A 22,040-nucleotide genomic window follows, 5' to 3' on the forward strand; every position below is an offset into this window, starting at 1 on the left:
AGGGCTTTGAAATCACCAGAAAGGGTCAGTTCACATGAAATAGCACTGTCTTCAGTTTAAAAGCACCTTGGCTGACAAAGCCATCGTAAAGTTCTGAATGAATAGTCATCTCTTGTCTCTTTTTGAACCCTGACCACACGGCAGGACACTCGTGTTTGGGCTTCTATTGAAAACTTTTTACAGTTTGGTTTGCAAAAACTTGGAGAGTAAGTGGGTTAGATTGTGTCACAACTATGCTGTTGTGTACAAGAGGAAGTCCATTTGAAAGACTGTCATGAAAAAGAAATATATATATATATTTATATTTTAGTCTTTGAAAAGAGAATCATGCAGCAAGCACTTAGGATGCTTGAAGATGTTGTATCAAGGCAGTTTATTTCTTTTATTTGCATTTTGCTATAAGTGTTTGAGAGAAGGGAACTTCTCTTTATATTTGACATGGTCATACAGAAGACCATCTCCTCAATATCTCCTAAACTGTAAACAGATATCCTTGTTCAAGGTAGCATTTTTTAAGTATGTTAAAGTCCTTAAGAACCAGTGGTGTCTTCATTGTTTAGCCTAGATCTGTTTGGAGCTCACCTAACACTGTATCCATGTATTATTAGTCTCATAAATTAACATACTTTACATGAAAGATGGGTTTAATTTAAACACAGAATTAGTCAGATCCCCACGGTGTTATATTACTTTGTACGGCATCTGCAAATTTTAATTATTGCAATACCTCACCGAGAAACACCACACACAGCATTACATCACGCTGGTATTGACCACGCTGCTTCTCGTTCTCGTTCTCATCGCGACTTATTCGGATCGCGCCGTCTAATGGGGCTCTTTATGGTTATTGCGGTTGTTCACCTTGGCATGCATTTTTTTCTGCGGCTCACAAAGGCTTCATGTTTTATTAAAACAACATTTAAACGAGTAAAGATCAGAATGAATGAGCTTGAAACCGTTGGATGCCAACACATTGCTACTAGATGCCAAGAGAAAAGAGATCAAATACCTTTGAAGTGCTTGAAAAGAAGTAGGAAAACGTTCAACTAGTCGTTCATGGCTTGTCAGTTGTGGGCTGTTTGTCTGGAAGCTGAAGTTACAAATGCCGTTTTGCTTGGCTTGGTTTGTGCGTTCTTAAAGAATAACCATTTAAGTGAAGAATAACGTGTTTAAAAAAAAAGCAGAAATCATTTTATAACAGAACCACCACATTTGGAGGAAGTCAGAAATGCATGTGACCAAAAGACATTTTTAGTGGAAAGTCTAAGCTGTGGCTTGATACCTCCTGGGTAAAAGCGACATGTGCTTCATCATCCATTAAAATACACAAATTTTTTTTTTTTTTTATTATGTGGCTTTAAAGGAAAATATATCAATCCAGTTGTGTGATGCCAACATATCTGAGGTTCAGTTACCATCCGAGGTTCAAAATTTCAATAAACATTCTTTTAGAAACACTTTGTTTTTGGTGCAAATAAAATAAAAAAACAGTATTAATATGTATATTTATAATATTATGCGTTTACGTTTGTGTGACTATGATCAGATCGGTCAAGACAGATGTAAACAGGGCAACAATACAGGTATAGCTACACTACGATCCACATCCTCATACCACCTTATCAGCTCCAGCCTCTCTCACACATTCAGTCATGCTGTCCTCATCACCATGGCCCAAGGTGAGGGATTGTCAACGCTCTAAGTAGATTAAAACCTTACTTCATCCATTTACACCCATAAGTCACATGAGTGCCCGTCAAAAATGGGGGTTATTTTCACATTTTTGGTTTTCGAGCCGGATGGTGCAATATGCTTCACTAAGGTCCATTCACTCACCACGTACATGAAAAGCCAGTTCCAGCATCTTCCCACGGCCACTACAAATAGAGCCTGCCAATGTGTTACATTCCCTAAAGTGTGTAGAGATACTGCAAGCTTCAGAAATGCCTCCGTACGTCTGTGTGTTTGCAGAAGGTTTGTCAGAAACTGCAGTGGGTGAGTGAACCCAATGCGGCTTGCGGAAGAGCCCATTTGTCAGAGATATTCAATGCTTGGGGGAGGTAGGATATAAAATATGATGTACCTGACCGCACTCATACCACAGAGCAAAAATCACAAAGTCTGTAAGGAGGAATGCTGAGAATTCCAGAATGTGTTTCATGGCAGAGAGGCCTTCATTCTGCTCAGTACCTGAATGTTGTGCTTCTCTCTCCATCAACCGCCCTGTTATTTTCCACACCTCTTGCATAATAAATAATAGCGGCTTTGTGCTGAAAATTATTTTGTCTGCTGGCTGGACACGTGCCCTCAAATTAGAAGTTCATGCTTAAGTCATACAGTCACATTGCAGTTGGTTGTTCTGTGTCTTAAGACACTTATGGAGATGCTAGATTTAGTCTCTAATAAAAAGTTGTTGGTGAAATGTTAATGCTGTTGTTGATGCGGTTACTTTGGCAGGCGTGTTTCAGTAGACTCTGAATGTGCTAATTGTTGTTCTTTGCTTTGTGCCTTCGTGTTAATTTAACAAGGATTTTACTGTAAGAAATAAAGGGTCATGGGTATGGTTTACTACAGAATACTGGATGCGTTGCGCTTGACTGGTATTCTGTCCATCAAAGGACCCTGCAACATTTCAGTCTAATTAAATTAGACCTACAATTTAGCCTTAATGGTGCTTTTCAATGCATAACTCTGTGAGCTAAAAATATTTTTTTTTCTTTTAAATTAGCTTGAGCTTCCACGGTTTGGTTGTTTAAGCAACCCCAAGCAGGAGGATTGATCTGATGAGAGATTTCTATGTAGTTGTGGTTAATTTTCCGAGGCAAGCATCACTAGTACTCTTGTGTGTATTTAGCATTTAAACAAAGCTTTCATTCTTTAAAGGGAAAGTTTATCTGGAAAAGAAAAATCTTTCATCATTTTCAGTTTCTGCAGAACAGAAACGGAGATCACAGGACCCCATTGACTTCCATGGACACTGAGACATTTCTCAAAATATCTATTTTTGTGTTTCAAAAATGAAAAAGTCATGTATAGGTTTTGAATGACATGAGGGTGAATAAATGATGACAGATTTTTATTTTTGGGTGATCTCTTTAAAGGTCCAGTGTATTAAATTTAGCAGCATAGCAGTGAGATTGCGAATCGCATCCAACGGCTTACTCCACTGCTCACCCCTCCCTTTCGAAGCAATACGGTGGCTGACACAGAACTAAGATGTCGTCACGATTTTGCTGATTTACGAAACGCCCTCTGTAGAGAAGTTGTCCATTTAGGTCAAGTGTAGAAACAATTTGGCAAATTTCATGCAAACGTGGTGTACATAGACAGAAATAGCTCATTCTAAGGTCATAAATCCATAACGCCTTATTTTGTAAGGTTTTTATACACATAGTGTATAGACATAGTTATGGATGTTATATTGCATTTCAATCAATAGATCCTCCAAAAAGTGTTAGATTTTGGCACATAACTCAACCAATAGCATTTCTATATTCTGGTGTCTGGACCACGACTATCATTAGCTACTATGACTAATATAACAAATATTGGACTTGGAGTCGGGCTGTTGTGATCGCAACTAGTCAGCACACACTTACTTACCACATAGAAAAGCACCAACAACCGCCCACAACACCCCTCAAGTGGACGTGACTTATGAACAGCTCACATTTTCTCCTTCTTCCTCCAACTTTCTTATGAAACACTCCATTCGGAGAAAAAACTGGTCATATTATTTAGTACTTCTTTTAGGAACTCAATTACAAGGGAACCGTGCAGCCCAGAGGAACCGCACAAATGTTACAATGTTGAATTTTTCTACTGTGTTTATTTAAAGCTGTTAATAATAGTCTAGCGCCAATGAGATGCTCTTTTGTTTTGTCAGATCGAGACTGTTTACATTAAGACATTCAAATGTTAGAATGCGGATCAGGTTTTAATCAAATCATCATCAGTTGAAGTCAACCCCCCACTGAAGATGTCAGGATGGATTTGTTGGCAGTGATGGGATGGTTGTGCCGTAACCTGGGCTCCCTGGGTTGAGCAGGCGGGGTACTGCGGAACATTCTTGATGAAGAACTCCGCTGCGACACGGACTGTCCCTTTGACTCACGCTGAGCACTTGATACTAGGGACGAGGAGGTCAGCCTGACCCAATTTCGCCCGCCTGTCGTATGCATAGAGGTGGGCGAGATTGTGGGCGGTGGGTGCTCCGACTGTCAGAGAGCGTGTTTCTACAGGGGGTTATGAAAGAAGTGTTCCTGCTGTGGATTCCAGGTACATTGTGGTCTACAAAGCGGTAATGGACGAGCGCTCCCACAGAGCTCTGTGTCTGACCCTCTTAACGTTCTCACCCCTATTGCTTTCCTCTTTATCACTCCTCATCACTTGTGTTTTGAACTATGCCGTTATGCATAACATATTCAGATTGTGTGTGTGTGTATCGCTACAGGATACACTTAAATAGATGATTGGAGGTTGTTATGTACCAGAAGTGATTGGGTTGTGAAAAGTAGCCATACCAGAACAGAGCTAGACCTGATTTTGAGTTTGCTGGGATTGTGGAGGATTGTGGAAAGACTGCTGCCTCCCTCTCGAGAGCATCCCATTGGTTGCGTTTCCTTTTCATAGCCATCGTAATTCACTGTTATTGCCGTAATCTCTAAAACATTAGCATTAAGCAGCATTAAATAACCAAGATAACATTTGCCAACATTTTAGAATGGTTGCATTACCATTACTTTGGTTAACATTAACCAATAACGCAAACGGGCTGTGAGATATCAGCAGAACAAGAAATTCATTTCAGAGGCAGTGCAAGTTATTACATTTTAATGAAAATCTCTAAAGGCGAACTTTCCCCCTCTTTGGAAAAACGATGAATTGTGCAGGATAAGACATGGAACATGTATTTAAACTCGGTCAGATTCGATTTCATATTTCTTTTCATGTTGCAATTATAAGTCTTGCCAATGTTTATAATGCGATTTGGGTTTGGTAGGCTCGACTACACAGGATCCGTTTGATCCATCCAGTCTCTGTTTATACACACACAAGCTGTCACATCCTTACTTTCTCTCGGTCATTCCCTTTTCTCGCTCACAGACACACTCGGACTCAGTGTGTCAGAATGGCAGCTGGCCCTGCGGCTCTCCTGGTTAGTTCCCCTGATAGAGAGCTGGAGACAGACTGGACTGGTGCGGTAGTGCTTATTAGCTGTGTCTGTCTGCAGGAACCCTGCTGAGCCAGCCTTGAACCCTGCGGCCCCCAGCAGAGATGGGGGGGGTTGTGTTAGGACGGTGACAGACAAAAGGGAGAGACTGACAGCTAGAGAACAAGAGTTTCTATTTCATGTGCATGTTCGATTACATTGTCACCTTGCTTGATATACACTGTTCATGGTCCAGTGATGTCATAAACATCTTTCCTATTATAGCCCTGGCCATTTTTTAATTGGCTTAAGTTATAGTATTAAGTTATTTGTATTTTGTTTATTAATATTACTGAAATGATCAGAAACTCAGTACCCGGATTTATAAAGCAGTCAAGCATACACAATTTTCAAGTGGTTTTCATTGTTTTTGTACTTTTCCAAGACGAGACCAAACCATCGGCTTCCTATGTGTTGCATTGTACAGAGCCGCTGTGACTGCTAAAGTTTTAATGCCCAACTAGATTAGAGTCTGTGGATAGATATGGAGACCCTAGAGTTCATGTCTGGGTTAAGTTAACTGTTCTGTCCCGCCTTCTGTTCGTGAATTAAAAGCATAAAGCTGCGTGCGCTGACAGGGTTTTCAGTGCGATTTGGGTTAAGCTGTCCACCAGATCTCACCTATATTGGCGCTAACAGATCCGGTTACTGCTAACGTAGTTGGAGACTCCCTACCTTGACCTCTTGTTCCCCACGGTCTGCTGTTAAACATCCAACACACACCTGCAATCAACCTCGTGCCGCCCACAGGAAATGACCCATCACCGGCCTCATTAGGTGTTGTGCGCTAGATCTTTCACACACAAACTCATCACACATTAACATAGATTGTGACATTCTTGTGATGCAAGTTTGACGCGATCGCCTCCCACCATCAGCTCTGTCTCATGCCGCATCGCAGCAGCTCACGCTTTGATCCCAGAGCTATTGTATCGCAGCCATCTGTCAATACAATTTGTTCAAAAGGTTTAAAATCCGGTGCGTTTATTGCACCTTAAGCCAAGAGGCTGGCTGAACTCCAGCTGGAACACAGCAAGTATAAAGGCACAATCTCAGTTTAAGCCAGCTTTTTTCATGCCTCACATGTTGAAAAATTACCTTAGCTCATTAAAGAATTGTGTACGTAAAAAAAATCGTTTGCACAATTTATTTCCTCCTGAGGATCAATTACTGTTGTTGAACTAGATTTTTTTCATTAACATCAGGACATCATTGGCGTTTGAGCTCTGGCTTTGGGCTGATGTGTATTTGAAAAAAACATTTCCAAGAATCACCCAAGTTATGGAAAAGCGCTCCATAGTTAACAATTGTTGAGTCAGGGATTTTTATTATTGAGTTGAGGAATCTCAATATTTTGGTGGTCCTCATCTTCGTGCCTTTTGTGGCTGTCGTCTTCAGCAAGATGAATCTCTTTAATATATTTCTCCAGCCCGGTTGCTTTGCATAGCGGCGGAAAGATGACGCAGGATCTGTGCCATAACACCCTGGTGTTTTATTCATATTCTGTTATTTGCAGGGACTCCACACGCTCACTATTGCTACGCCGCTGTCTGACAGCACAGTATATGCTCCATGTAAATGAGGTTTTTAGGCGCTCCTGTGCTGTGTTGTTGTGTAATATAAGATAGTTGTGATTCCTGGACTCTCATTAACTTCTAAGCAACCTAAACGTATCTCTGTCTCTCTTTCCTCCTCTAGAACTCAATACGGCACAATCTCTCGTTGAACAAGTGTTTTCTCAAAGTGCCTCGCTCCAAAGATGACCCAGGAAAGGTAAGTTTCTTACTGTTTCCTCCTCATGTAGTGCTGTTTTATTCAGAAATGCTCGTTTTGTACATCGGCTAAAAACAAAAAGGTTCCAGCAGACCGAGTTGGCAGATTCCGCCGTTAAAAAATGCATACGCATCTTTGTGAAAATAGATGAGAGCGAGCACTTGCGCTAACGTATTAAAAGTGCTCTCCGGAGCTCTCTTGGGTGGAGGAGAAAGCACTCCAGCCCGGCATTTACCACGCAAGAGGGGAAGACCACCACCTGCTTCCCCTCAGTAGGCATGCAGCTCGCAGGCGTCCGCCAACTGTTCTTCACAACAAAAAGGACGGGCATGCACCTTCTGCAAACAAAAAACATCCCAGCCTGGCCAAGTTTAAACCAGAAGGCTGGATAACAAATAACGTATACATTTGTTATTCTGAAATATACACAATACAAACGATAAATCAATGCACCATCAGCTTTCTGTACCATCAGGCCCTTGGTTAACCTTCTTTTTCATATAGCACCACCACCACAGAACACTTCCTTTTTTTTGTATTTTCAGCCATCTTGTGCAAGTGCGTTCACACACAAACACACACACACACACACACACTCACGCAGTGTGACATAAAGAGAAGAGCAGAGGCATGCAGGGGAATGGGACTGAATGCTAATTTCATGTTTTGCTGTAATCCTCTGATATTGACACTCCTGGGATCTGCTCCACTAAATACAAAATAATCTATCGCTGGATGGATTCTGTTGCGAATGCGCGGCCAACATGCTCGCATCTCTAATGTTCAATTTGGAATTTGCCTTCTTCCACGCAGCCCTCCCCCTGGAAGAGGAACTTCAAAGCTGCGCGGGGCTCTCTTGATATGTTCCATCAATATTGTAATGTGGCGGGAATATGGACTCTGCTGTTTGCGGGAGATAGGAACTGAGGCATGTTTCTCAGAGAGATTGTTCACCTCACGTCTGTGCCCCAACAGCTCCGAGCAAGATGCAATCACGCTCACCTTTGAGTGGACTCATGGAGGTTCTGGTCAGGGAGGTCTGACTGGGTCAGTGTGTCTTATATCCAGTTTAGAGACCACACTGTAAGCCCGGTCATAAATGTTTCTTTTAGAATGATGGCTGCCGTGTTCGCAACATCGGTCTCATGTTTGAGCAGTGCATACAGTTTATTTTGTGTTATATAATGATATTTGTTGTTTTTACTTTAACGATGTAACTTAATAATTGATTGAAAATGTAATTAAAAAAAATATAGATTCAAATATTTTTTTGAATAAACCTGGCCTGCAAAACACAGTGTCCTTGAATGATGCATTGAATCCTGCAGTTTGAGATGTGCACATTGTGCTTTTCTTGGCAATCAGACAGATGATTTTCATCTGCCGTGTGATTAAAAATCCATTAGATTTATATTGAAGGAGCGACCTGAGCTATATCAAGGGAAAGGAGGATTGTACACGTATGTAGGCTCTTTCGGCTTGGGTCAAGCATTGACTTGACCGCTTTCACAGGCAAGCAAGACTTATTTCTCTGATTTTTTTTGGAGAAACATGTTATGCAAAGTAGTATTTTCATTTTCTGTCGGTTACATTTACAGCTTTAAAACGTTGGGTTCAGCAGAGTTCATAATCTAAACAAGATATGGATCAGCCCTGACATTATTTTAACCTTATTATATTGTCATATATTTTCGATTTATCTTATCTCCTTACATACATTTCTTGAAATGTTGCTTCCTCTCAAGGGATTGTGTTGCAGACTACAGATACTCTCTTCCCAAGGGCTTTCACGTGTTCAAGATTTTTGAGCTTATTAAAAGGAACGCTAGATTTGAAGTAGTTTGCAGGTAAATTTCATTTAAATGACGTCTGCCAGTCTCTCAGTCACCTTAAGCTGTCTTTCATTGTTACTGCGTCAATTACGACAGCGAAATTTTTCAAATTAGAATACAAAACACCATCGTGTACAGTGTGATTTTGCTGTAAATTAGTCTTTTGTGATGCTAAAATGCATTGTTTTAGTGTCTGTGAAATGATTTGATGGAGATGAGCTTATCTTCATTTAATGTCTGAAAGCACCAATAACATACAGCTGTGGAAAAAAATAAGGGACAATTTCAAAATTGAATTTACTCTTTATAGGTAGGGATGGGTACCGAAACTCGGTACTTTATCGGTCCCGGTGCTGAATTATGAAAGACCGAAGTATCGATAAGTTCTAACGTTAACGGATCTGCTGTCATTACTGGATAAATTAATAAAAACATTTCCTATTTCTTGTTGCTAAATAAACTTACCTAGCATATTTAAATTGACCAACCATTTCTAATATGCTGTAATATTCAAGACATTTACTTGCATTTTCGTTAATCGCAATCTTGCACGTGAAATGTCCGTCAGTCCCACACTACACAGAGCTCGCGCGCGCACAACACGAAAGTTCGCGCTTAATAGAGTGACGATGGCGGAGAGAATCAAACGGTCTAAATTATGGTTACATTTCACTCGAGTGAATGCAGACAATGCTCATTGAAACAAGTGAAACAAGATTTTTGCTTGAAAGAGCGGAAACACAAGCGATCTGACAAAACATCTTTCAAAGGTGATTAATGGGCAGACAGACAAATGCAAAGATTTCGACAACCTAGCTTCATCATCCACGTCCTGAAGTACGTAGCCTAGCGCCGACATAAACATTGCATAAGGTTTCTTTAAATGAGTATGTAATAATTTAATAAACACACATCACATTAAAGAATAGCCTACATATAAATCTTAGGTTTTTTTTTTTCTGCAGTAGCCTAAATAAATCTTAAACATAAAAAATGCTTTCACAGTACTGCATTTAAAATGGATGAATAATGGTAAATTACGCTTAAAAAATTATAAAGCAGAGCTTGCCTAAAAATGTATTTGTAGTGATGAAATACATAAACTTTTTGTGTGCGTGTACATTGCAGCAGGTTCCAAACCTGTATAACTTTTAAGCCCAAACATGTTACACTGCACAGCCAGGACAAGAGCATGATTTGAAATGACATCTGGGCATCTGATAGCAAGGATTTGAATGTATAAAGTGTCTAAGTCATGAACCTGACAGGGCCTGTTGCTGATGCATGTGCTACACTACACACATCATCACAAAAGAGAAGATCTCCAGCCACAACACATAATTGGAATACCATTTCTGTATAATTAAACAACAACAACAAAAAACACAAACAAACTAAGGCCCCCCATGCATTTTTATTTTAATTCTCTATGAATAATAGGCGGGAATCAGTCATCTTTTACATGCATTAAGATACGTAAGGTCAGTAAAGAATGTTTTAAATAGTGAAAACAACTCCAGCTTTAGTTTTATCTTTCATAGAAAAACACACCAAAAAGTACCGATAAGAGTACCGTTAAAGTACCGGATCGATAAGTGGTACCGATAAAAGTAGTAATACCGTTAAAACCTTAACGATACCCATCCCTATTTATAGGTATGTGTTTAAGTAAAATTAGCGTTTTTGTTTCATTCTGTGAAGTGCCAACAGTTTTTCCCTTGATTACAAATAAAAAAGTTATTTGCATATGGGCAATTCCAGCGTTATGGATGTGACATAAAAACGCTCAGAAAATGTGTTTGTTACTCATATCCTGAATTAGTTTATGTTTTACTAAACCCTTGTTGATCGAGTTTAAAGATCAGAAAAAAATCAGCCTATGTTTGAATTTTCAATTTAAAAAAAGTAAATAAGCATACGTTTTAGATGTGAAAAAAAAGGACACTGTTTTGGGGAGGGAACAAACTTTGTAGGATTTCCGTGAATTAAAATCTGCAAACCTGAAGCAATTATACCCAACAAATGGAGAAGAGATGGCTCTTTATAGAACAGAATATAGTTAATTTTCATATGCCCATTTCTAAGGAATATGTACCGTTATGGATGTGACAACTCTGAAAATGGCACTAAACTGATTATGAAAAGTCTTGCACTAAAAAATATAAAAAATGCTTTAAAAACTTGGAGAGACGTCATGTGGGTATTTAAACACCCAAATGTTAATATATGTGCTGTTAGTATGATAAAAACCTTTGGTAAATCAATTTTTTTGATTGCAAGTTTGACATTTTCACTGAATTGTCCGTTTTTGCAGAAAATGAAAACTGGAGAAACGGTATAAATAACATTAAAGATGCTCTGTATTTTTTAAGACCTCAAATACTTCAAAGGAAAACAAGATCAAATTCACTTTTAAACGATACAACCGTAATATTTGTACATGTATTTTGGAAAAGTAAAAAAAATATTGTAGGATCATATTGGTATTGGACGACTTTATCACTCCAGAGGTTTGATTTGGCTTAAATTCAACAGACACTGGACTGAAATGGCCACAATACATCTAGAATTTCTAATTCTATACAAATTTGGAGTGGTCTCTTCATTTTATCCCGACTGTACATAATTATACTCATTATACCATAGAATTTATAAAGAGATGGTTGTCTTACAGCCAACATGAAAGACTTGCTTCAAGGTTTCCTAGCACCTCACAACACAAGCGCCTTCTGGCACTTTGACCTTCATATGAGAAGCGCAGCAGATAGTGTCAGGGAAAAGAAATGTAATATTTATAAAGTTAACCTTTGTGAAAATGTACTTGATGTATATACAAGTAGCATGATCATTTTTCTCCAATTTTTATGATATGCCTTGGAAACAGTTTATAGATACGCTCTATTCCATATAATGTTTAATCATTGTTTGGTCATCACTGGTTTCACATTAGAAGATCAGCTCATAACGGGCTCAAAGGTGAAATTGTTTGAACTTTGATGCGTCATGATGCTGCGGCAAACCTGTGTGCAATGTTATAGCTTGATTCCGAGTATTGTGGAGCATTTCATGTGAGATGGCTTTAATTCGTTCATGTCATCGGGTTTGATTGTTGCTTGGTGTGTTGATCCGGTTCCAATCAGATATAGTTAAAATGGGAAATTATTGTTGGTTTGACAGACGTAGGATTAAATAGCTATCGCAATTGTCCTGTGCCCTTCAATATGAGCCCGTAGACCCCCATTAAGAGTTGGAGGGATAAATTAATGGCGGTAATGACGAGTTCGGTTGACTTCTCCAAAGTGATCAACATTCATAAATCATATAATCTGAATTTCTAATTAATTAGTTTATCAATTGATTAATGTTAATGATGCCCCATCTTTCAGGACAGGCTTAGTGAGCTACTCCCAAAGTTAAAAAGTGAATATTTAAAAAAAGTGTTAAAAATGAGAATAAGAAAGTTTGGGAAGCTCCTAAAAACTAGTTTAGGTGTGAAAGACATTGGATGTTTGGTTATTGCAGTGGGCTATAACCTTTGCTGTATTGCTGTTTAAATGCAGAGATTTACTTCATTTCATCAATGCATTTGGAGGCAGAATTTGTGAGGAATGTGCTGCGTGCGGTCTAGATGAATCCTTTGGTGCTTAGGTGCTATGGGAGATGTGCACAAGTAATTTTAAAGGTCCTGATCGCATCCTCTCTGGACAATTGAGATCTTATCCGTTAGAAAAAATATATTTTAAAATCAAGCCCAAGCCTGGGGGTTAATTTCTTTTTTCTTTTTGGCTAACTTGGGAGCCAGAGTTGCCTTCAGCTTCTGGGAAGAGCAGCACTATTGAAAAATAAATTAAACAGGAAGAATGCAAAGATAAATTATTCAGCCAGGGTCTTGGGTGCCTGGATACCGGCAGCCCCAAACCAAGGTGTGCTATTTTCTGCCTGATTATCAGACAGCAGACCTGACCAGAACTCCAACACCTCTGTGTCCAGCCCTGAACAGGAGCAATCGATAAACCCGCGGCTGAGGAAGAGGGGCTTCAGGAGGGGGTTAACATTTTACCTGCCTCTGCCAAGGCTCGGGAGAATTGCGAAGCGAGAGAGAGCAAGAGAAAGAGAAAGAAATGGGGGTAGCGAAAGACCCAACTTCTTCGCATCACAATATATAGTTCAGGAAAGCTCCGGCTGACGTGACGGGCATACAGATGCGAAACTTTGATGAACTAAAAGTGCTGCTTGTTTGACGCGAGTGCACTTATAGCGGCGAAGTGTCTGATTACAAAAAGTTATCTGACATCTTATGAAACTGCCAGTGGATTTCTGGCTTTTTATACATTCATATATATATATAATGTTTTATTGAATGGACTTTAATAAATGCACTATTTTAAGACATTTGCTTTTTCTCCCCTTTCTAGGGTTCGTATTGGGCAATTGACACAAATCCAAAGGAGGACACGCTGCCCACACGGCCCAAGAAGAGGCCACGGTCTGGAGAGCGGGTGAGTGTGTTTTGTGTGTGCGCTTGCAGACCCCCTGGTGGTCAGTTTTCAGGCGTTCACACTTTCTTTGGCCGAAGCGAGCTCATTACTCAGAGTCCGGGAGTGATCAAAGAACTCAACACAGTACGTGTTTCACTCGTTCAGTTCAACTCAATGTCACTCATACGCTCCATCACTTCACTTGACGCTGGGGTTGGTTAAAGCATATAGGATACCGTTCACTTGTGTTTTCTGCATCCTTGCTCAAACTGAGCACATTTTTACTTGTTTTCCGGTTTTCAAAATATCAGAAAGCATTAAATAGACTACACGTTTCTACTGTGTTGCATTCATTGGTTGCACACAAAAACTAAAAGTGTGGCCAGATTTGCAGACAAAAGGCTGTTAAGTGCTGGTTTCCATTGAGAATTGTGCAAGCAGATGCACAGTCTGTTGAGTAAATGGTTTGAATCAGTCAAGTTTAGTGGTCAGTCTCTCTTTTAGCGAAGCGATTATCATACCAACTGGAATATTATGTGACAATATGTAATTAAAAATAAACATTTAAAGGGAATAATTCGTTGCAATGCGATTTAATTAAAAACATAATTTACCAATGATAGTATTGTTTTGTCTAGTATTTAGTCTGGATCAGCCATGGCTCCCCACTGTAAAGCAGAAATTTGTGATAAACACTAGACTATTGGAGAGAAATGTGCTCTCGTTGTTGCTTCACGAGGCCGGAAATATGTGAAAACACAGGCTTATTGTGGTGATAGAAAAGGAATGAGACTGGATGTTATATTTCCTGAGCAGAGATCGCCGGCTTTGTTCCTTGTCTGAATCGGCGCTTTACCGCCTTACACGTGCAGGTTTAATGATTGCACGCTCATATCTTTATATATAACCGTCTCTCTCGGTGTTCCTGGGTTTATATTGTAGAGGGGGTCCAGCTTATTAATAAACTGTGCCCCAGGCAGCCTTTACGTACATTGCGTTCCGCAGTCATTTTTTTTAGCAAGCATCAATTAATGCCGAACCTCTGCACTGGTTATTTTCAGCCAGAGCTTTTTCCTTCCATTATTTATGAGCTGCGCTCTCTGGAATATACAACACGGCTGTGCTCGACGCCGGCCTCTGAGGTTGACCTGGCTCAGAGGCAGCTTGCATCATTTTGTCCATCCGTGTGTTGTGGGTCGGAGGAAAACCAACCGATAAGATTCACCCATGGTCATTCCAGGGGGCAGAGATTGCAGATGTGCAACCATATATAAAGATGTGAAGATATGACAGGAGGCCATATGAACAAAGACTGGGTTTGTGAGGAACACACAGGTAGCTCAATTTGTAGAGCATTGCGTACTTGTTGTGGGTTTGATTTCCAGGGAACATATAAACTTATTGGGGTTGCACGGTGTACCGGTGCTAGGGTGGCATCGTGATGCTAAAGCTTTAAAATGCCCGCGATATGTGATCTATACCCATATGATGCTTGTGGTTTGTGTTGATGTTGTGCGTTTTGTGTATGGTCAGACAGTTAGACCGGTGTTATTTATAATTGCAACATTCCAGCAAGAGGCTCATTGTCTCGGCACACAGCTCTTGCCCTCGGGCTAGACACAAACGTTTTTCACACTGACACTTACTTCACTCATATCAAAAACCTCCAATTAGACCCGTTCTCTCCCAACCTGATCCTGCTCCATGAGAAAAAAAGAGCAAACTGTCTTTGCGATGTGCGTAAGCTCGCTATTAGAGCACATTGCATTAAACACTCGCTCGCATTCTCTCTCTTCCTCTCTTCTTCCCTCATCCTGCTGTCTCCTTAGAAATTCTTTGACATAAAAAATTGTGACTTAGCAAAATCTCATTTATGTTTATCACAAATTAAAAATCGCATTGTTGCCAGGCAATCCTCTTACAATAAGCAGTTTTTGGAGACAGGCGTGCGAAGTTATCTTCACCCAGGCAAGTGCAGAGAGAGCACGGGGGAGCCTCATCCCTTCCCAGACTGCCTCTAATTTTGACCTAAATAAAAGGTGTTGCTCCTTTGTTGTTGATAAACGCTCGCCGCCGTTGCTCTTAAACATGCGCTCGCTTTGAATTTCATGCAGCAAAGTAACATCAAATCCATTCGAATATGTAGAAATCAAAGTCACTTCAGATTGCTTATCATCTCGATTCTGCGTGGTGGCTAAACGTGCCCTCTTGTTTTTCTGCAGGCATCCACGCCGTACAGCCTGGAGTCGGATAACTTGGGAATGGACTGCATCATCTCTGGAAGTGCCTCTCCAACACTGGCAATCAACACTGTGACTAACAAGGTAGCGTTCAATCTCCAACTCCACAAGGGTCTCGTATAGCAGCTGACACCACAGGCCTACATGCCAATTTTATGTTATAGTTATCCTGGCATGACTACATACATGCAAAAGATAATAAGACTGACATTTGATCCCTTTGTTTACATGGAGGCTACATTAGAGCAACCCCATGCGATGGTTTTGTTCTGTTCGGTTTGCAGTCTTTGAGTATGGAGTTAATTTTCGATCTCTTAATAGCTTATTCTAAATGTTTGGAAAGCACACACTCAAAATATAAACGTGAGGTTTGCTCCTACAAACAGAGATTGTTACAGTATTTATCTTCTTGTAATGTGGTTGGGTTATGTGGTTCGTTTTTATGTCTTAAGAGTCTTGTTTTGCGGCGGTACACACTTACAACACCTTTCTGCACAAGAGCACCAAGTTTGTTCAGCGGTTTCATTACCTGCTTTATGTTTTCAGGCAGAGAGCTCGGAATAACCCGCTCCCGTAACTCGCCCTCCGTGGCATGACTTCACGGAGAAGTATGTAAAAAGGAATGAAGCAAAACACTCTGAAATTTAAATAGGCTTTTTAACCTTAAGCGTTCTGCTCTTGGCCTGGTGCTAGCCGCTCTGTCTCTGGAGTGCTTTTAAAACCCCCAACAGCATCAGTTATTAATTTACTTCAGGCATTAAACCAATGCAATTTTATATTATGCATTTTGTGGATCGAGGGGGGGGTGTAGGAGGGTTTGGGGAATGAATTTTGTTCGTAGTTTTGTCAGTTGGGTTGAATTATACTTAACTTTCGTGATCCGCATATTTGGCTTGAATACAGTATGAGCAGATTTGAAAATCAGATTGGTGAGGAATTGTTGGATTTGTTCAAATTGAACGGTCTCGTAACGGCTCCCTTCCAAAATCTAGTTTGTGCCTACATATGTAGATGCAGTCTATGGAAACATCCGTCCTGAAATTTGTTTAAAACACTGCCTTAAAACACTAAATAATCTGTATATTTATTATTGACTTTTACATTATAATATCAACACAATAAACTATAAATCCAGGGGACTTTTATTGATTTTGTGTTGTCGTTACACTTTAAAAACACCTCGTACCGCTGCTCCACATTCAAGGATCTCTCGCAGCAAAACAATGTCATCTCTTCAAGTGTAAGGTATGACTGATTCATATGGGAAGAATGTAAAGATCCACCCATCGTGGGTTTTCAAAGTTATCCCGTGAGCGCTTGTTTTCTTTGCCCTCCTCTTCGAAACGCTGTTGAACTAGCAACCAGACATGTAGAAGACGAAAACAAGAAGGCTGAGTTAGGTGGCTCCTTGGAGATGCTGTTTCTCAGTGTGGGCCCTGTAAACAGCACAGGTCACGCCCCTCGAACGGATCATGCCACAAGAATTCCCTTTTTCATAGACTTTCCCGCCTGCCAGAGCAGACCAATAGGAAAGCGGCAATGCTGTCTATCATGCAGCAGGAAAGCCTGGTTTTTGAGCACGCTCTTACTGTATGATCATGTTCATGCAACACTGTCATTTTTAAGCTAGAGATGATTCACACAAGGTTTTTACAAGGCTTACATGTTTCTTGTTGAAAGGGGAAATTTGCATATAATTTCTTTAAAATATGAATGACTATTAAGAATATTTTAGAGGATTCAGCCTCTTTTATTCTTTCTCTCTTTTCTTTTTAAATAGCTTTTAGTGTAAATCATTGTTAGACATCTTTTATTTTGATCATGTTTATTCATAATTTTATCTTCCTTTCTGTCTTTCTTTTGGTGTTTTTCATTGTAAGACACCTTTATTATTATAATTTTATTATATTTATTTTTAAACATATGTTTGTTTGTTTAGTTAAATTGCTTTCGTTGTAAATCATTGTAGACACCTTTTACTTTTATCATTTTTATTAATCATTTTATTTATTTATTAGTTAGTTTCTTTTAAATCATCATTTTAGTCATCCTTTATTTATTTATTTAAAATGATTTTTACTTTAATATTTTTTATTAATCATTTTATGAATTACTTTCTTTCTTACAATTCATTTTGGTGTAAGTCATTGTAAGACCTTTTATTTTGATTATTTGTAATAAATCATTTTGTTTGTTTGTTTTTAACCATCATTTTATTCATTGTTTCTTTCTTTCTTTAAAATACTTTTGGTGTACATCATTCTTAGACACCTTTTATTTTGATCATTTTAATTTATTTTACTTTCCAGTGTGAATCATTGATAAAGACACCTGGGTGGATCCTTCTTTGATTTCATAATCCTTGTCTCATGTTGCAGATTAGTCTCCCGTATGAAAGACTCCGCTGGCTTTTGACTTTAATTCACGGCTAAATATAGCACTCCTTTTCCACCCGCAGCAAACACACAGGAGTATTTGCAATGGATTTGTTCACCCCTTACCTTCTCTCTGCGTGTCAGTTTCACAAAGCATGTGTGTGCGTTCCGACATGTACGCTGTGTTAGTATGTAGGCGTCTGCGCGTTTCATTTTGATGAGGTCTTTAAATCACACTTTATGGATCGAGGGAATAAAAATAGATTGTGGTGAAAGGCTCGTGACTAAAAGCCTCTTTTATGACTTAATTACACATAACATTTAGACTTGCTCTTCGCACCGGGTTTTGATTGTTTACGATTGAATTTTTCAACATCTCTGAGACCACATAGTCGTCCAGTGTCATAGTCGCACATGTTGACGTATTGTTTCCCAGCCACAACGAAAGCTGCAAAGAAGAAAAGCGGAAATATGCAAATCCTTCCATGACATTAACCCCCCATCTCGCTTCAATCCAGTGCAGCTCTGGCAACTGCTATACTCGACTCTTTTGATGAACAGGGAATAATAGGATTGGGGAACATTTATTCTGCTTGAATGATAATTCTCTGTAAGAGACCGTGAGCTGAAATGTGTCTTTCTCTCTGCTGTCGTCTTGAGTCAAGGGGGCTGACAAGCATTAGCCGCCACAACAAAAATCCTGTATGACCTAATATACCCACAGCCCGGTTTGTCTCGCTCAAGCAGGTGAACGTTGAGACTTGTTGCACGGCTTTAGCACTACATCGAGCCTGCCAAGATGCGCGGCGTGCGAAGCTCTCTCAGCCAGCATTGTTGCGATTCCATTCATCCTTTCCTACCACGCCGAACTCAATGTAGGACTATTCTCCCAGGAGCTCATTATATTTATTCCCATACCGTCCCTCCGATGCCTTATTTATTCTCGTTTTGCAACCAGCACATATTTGCAGTTCAGCTTTTCAAATGATAATTGGGATTATCGTTTTGAAGTGGAGGTTATCCGCCGCGCAAAACTGCGCATTCATCGGCGTGCATAGAAAGGTCAGGGTCTCTGTGGCATTGTGAAGCTTTGTGAGCTGTCCCAAACCAATTTAAGCTGTGCAAGTTGATGGGCCTGACGCTGCCAGCAGCGTGACCTTTACTGAAGGAGAGCGCTCGGCCTCTCGGCCATCCAAGACTGCAGATCATCTTGCTGGCCAACAGCCATGTTCCCTCCATATGAGACACGGCGTGGGGCAGGCGCATTCATGCTGACCTTACTTTCCCACAGATGGCGTACACGTCACACATGCACGATGCCACTAATTTGACGCAACCGTTGGTTACGACACTAGTGGAATTATTAAAAGAAATGAGAATTGAGAGGCTCAGAGAATGACGTAAATTTGTATACAAACCCGGAAGTTTAGTGTTTTTGGACTTCCGGTTCCATCCCTCCGAAGACTATGGATTTTTTTAAAGGGTTTTTCTTAAATCCCCGAAATAAAGTATGTGGTGAACAAAAACCTCTAAATATTTTCACAATTTATTCTATAACACAAAAACTCAATTATAACCTGCTTATGATTTTTTAGAGCCTTATTGTGTCTTAAAAAATGAGGTTGCTATAAGCGTCTGCTTCCTTTGACGGGGACGTTAGACGTCATCGCGCATATAAATCTCACAAATAATGCAGAATGGGCACAAATCTCTCAAAACCTAAATGCAGATTTAGTACTCAATTACCAGGGTACACATTTTTTATAAAGTTGAAAGAATTGTCGGAGGCTTGATAGTGGTGACATTGATATCGATCAACCTTAAGTGTAGTCTGTTTTTAGCCTCGTGTTAGCTTTTTTTTTGCTGATTGTATTTCGGCTTCAAAAGTAATAAATATTGTGTTCCATTTTTAAAGATTATCTTGATAGACAAAACATGTAAACATTATAAACCTTTGTTAATCTCAGAGTTTATTTTTTGCGATGTTCCAAAAGTCTATTGGAAAAATACATAGGCTTCCGGGGTTGCCTACAAAAATGCATCATGTCTGAGCCTCTCCATTTCCATCAGACCAATGAAACCATACAGCTTGTATATGTTTGCACCCCAACTCCGTTTAGATTTTCATATGTCAGGCTAATCTTTGACTACTTTTGCCTCTTTTTTTGACTTCCAGGTGGCATTGTACAACCCAGACCAGGATGGGAGTGACAGCCCTCGAAGCAGCCTTAACAACAGTCTATCTGACCAGAGTCTGGCCTCTGTTAATCTCAACAGTGTGGGCAGCGTGCACAGCTACACGCCGGTAAGATCACGTTCTCTGCCACTCAAACTCTCTATCACCTGCTTTCGTATCACCATTTCATCCTTTAATGGATTAGTTCACCCCAGGAAATAAATCTGTCATATACTAAACCTCATGTTGGTCCAAACCTGTAAGATTTCCATTGATCATGCAAGAAGAAATGCAATAGGAATGTATCACTCTTTTCATTGCTGATTTAATGAATAGTGAGTAAAGCCTTCCAAAAATGCACCAAAAAAAGATACAAGTACTCTATATCCTTTTTTCAAATCTCATGATAGTAGGACTGTGTGTGATTAATCGCATCCAGGATAAAAGTTTGTGTTTACATAATATATGTCTGCATATTTCATTTCTATTTATGTACATAGATACATATATTTAAGAAAAAATATAAAATACATTAATTTGTATATGTAATTTAAATATATATATACTGTATGTATAGCCACAGAAAAAAATTAAGAAACCATTTCAGAGTACATTTTTAATATAGTACATTTTTAATCTGAAAAATACAGAGCATCAGTTCTGTTATTTTGACCTTTTTCTATCTGTTTTTAATTTTCTACAAATAAATGAAAACAGAAACAATGTTTTTATTTGAAATTTGTTAAAAAATATTATTAGTAGTTCACAGAATACATTTTTTTATTTTTTTTTCTTCCATGGCTGTATATAAATGTAGATAATTCTTAAATATATACATTTGTGTGTGCGCGTGTGTGTGCTTATAAATCCAAAATAAATATCCACAGACATATATTATGTAAACCGTATGTAAACAAACCTTTATTCTATATGTGATTATTCACGATTTATCGTTAAACAGCCCCATGTGATAGCTTTGTATTGTATTGGAAATAAATTGAGCACACAAATCATATGGACAACAGTCACATAATGCTTTTGTGCCCCTTTGGAAAGGCATAAGTCGCCCATTCATTAAATAGCATGGAAATGGGCCATCAGTACATTTCCCTCCTTGTCCTCTGCCGAATAAGTCATATGTGTTTGGAATGACATGAGCTAAAGTAAATAATGACCGAATGTTTGCATTTCGGGAGAAGTATTCCTTTTAACCTCTCCAGAAACTGGGGAGGACTCTTTATTTACCCAGTCTTTTTGTGAAGCTCAGCTTTATGAGAATCCAGAATGCGGTTGTCAGAATGCTGGTGTGCGGAGGTCTGTGCATGGGAGCGTGCTGACACAGGGGTTAAGGAAATGAAAGGCAGAGCTCATACTGCTGGAGCGCTGCTAAAGAGAGACGCTGCTTCTGATGTCCTCCCACCAGAGATGCTGCCTCTTTGTTGTGGTCCCCCAGAAGCCCCGCATGCACCCCGCTCCAGGCTCTCAGCATTGATCCTGCACAGACACTGATATATTCACTTCAGCAGGCCAGACAGTGCTCTCTTTCTCTGTCTGCCTATTCTACTCTGTCTCTCTCTAGTCCAACTGATATAAACACTGAGATCCGTTTGAACTTAACCAGATTACGTGCAGCCGTCTTTACAGTGATGCATAGCGTGTCATCTCAGTTCAGCTGCTCATATTTCTTGGGTGCAATTAGTTGTCTCCGCTGATAATGTCACATGCGAACAGGTGACCTCAAGTCATTGCTTTGGCAGCCATTTTTAACAGCGCTAACCAGCGTGTCCTACATTGCTGTGAAGTGGCAACACTGCTATAAGCTAATGTTTTTTTATTAAAAAAAAAAAACAGTAGGGCAGAATAATACTCAATAGACAATAAAAAATATTTGTTGTCTTCCGCAAAAATAAGCATGCCATAATAAATCGATGTCAATATCATGTACATATGAATT

The 22,040-nt window shown here is 39.6% G+C and overlaps 1 protein-coding gene across 1 annotated transcript in view; it reads left to right on the top strand.

Moving 5' to 3' along the window:
• foxj3 (forkhead box J3) overlaps positions 1–22,040 on the top strand; it is a 71,362-nt gene that overhangs the window by 39,371 nt on the left and 9,951 nt on the right. The window contains exons 3-6 of the mRNA XM_056734945.1: positions 6,911–6,985; positions 13,233–13,316; positions 15,518–15,619; positions 20,087–20,215. Of these exons, the coding sequence (XP_056590923.1) occupies positions 6,911–6,985; positions 13,233–13,316; positions 15,518–15,619; positions 20,087–20,215 (390 nt within the window). The remainder of the gene's footprint in view (positions 1–6,910; positions 6,986–13,232; positions 13,317–15,517; positions 15,620–20,086; positions 20,216–22,040) is intronic.

This window comes from Triplophysa dalaica, chromosome 21 (assembly GCF_015846415.1).
Source record: "Triplophysa dalaica isolate WHDGS20190420 chromosome 21, ASM1584641v1, whole genome shotgun sequence".
NCBI lineage: Eukaryota > Metazoa > Chordata > Actinopteri > Cypriniformes > Nemacheilidae > Triplophysa > Triplophysa dalaica.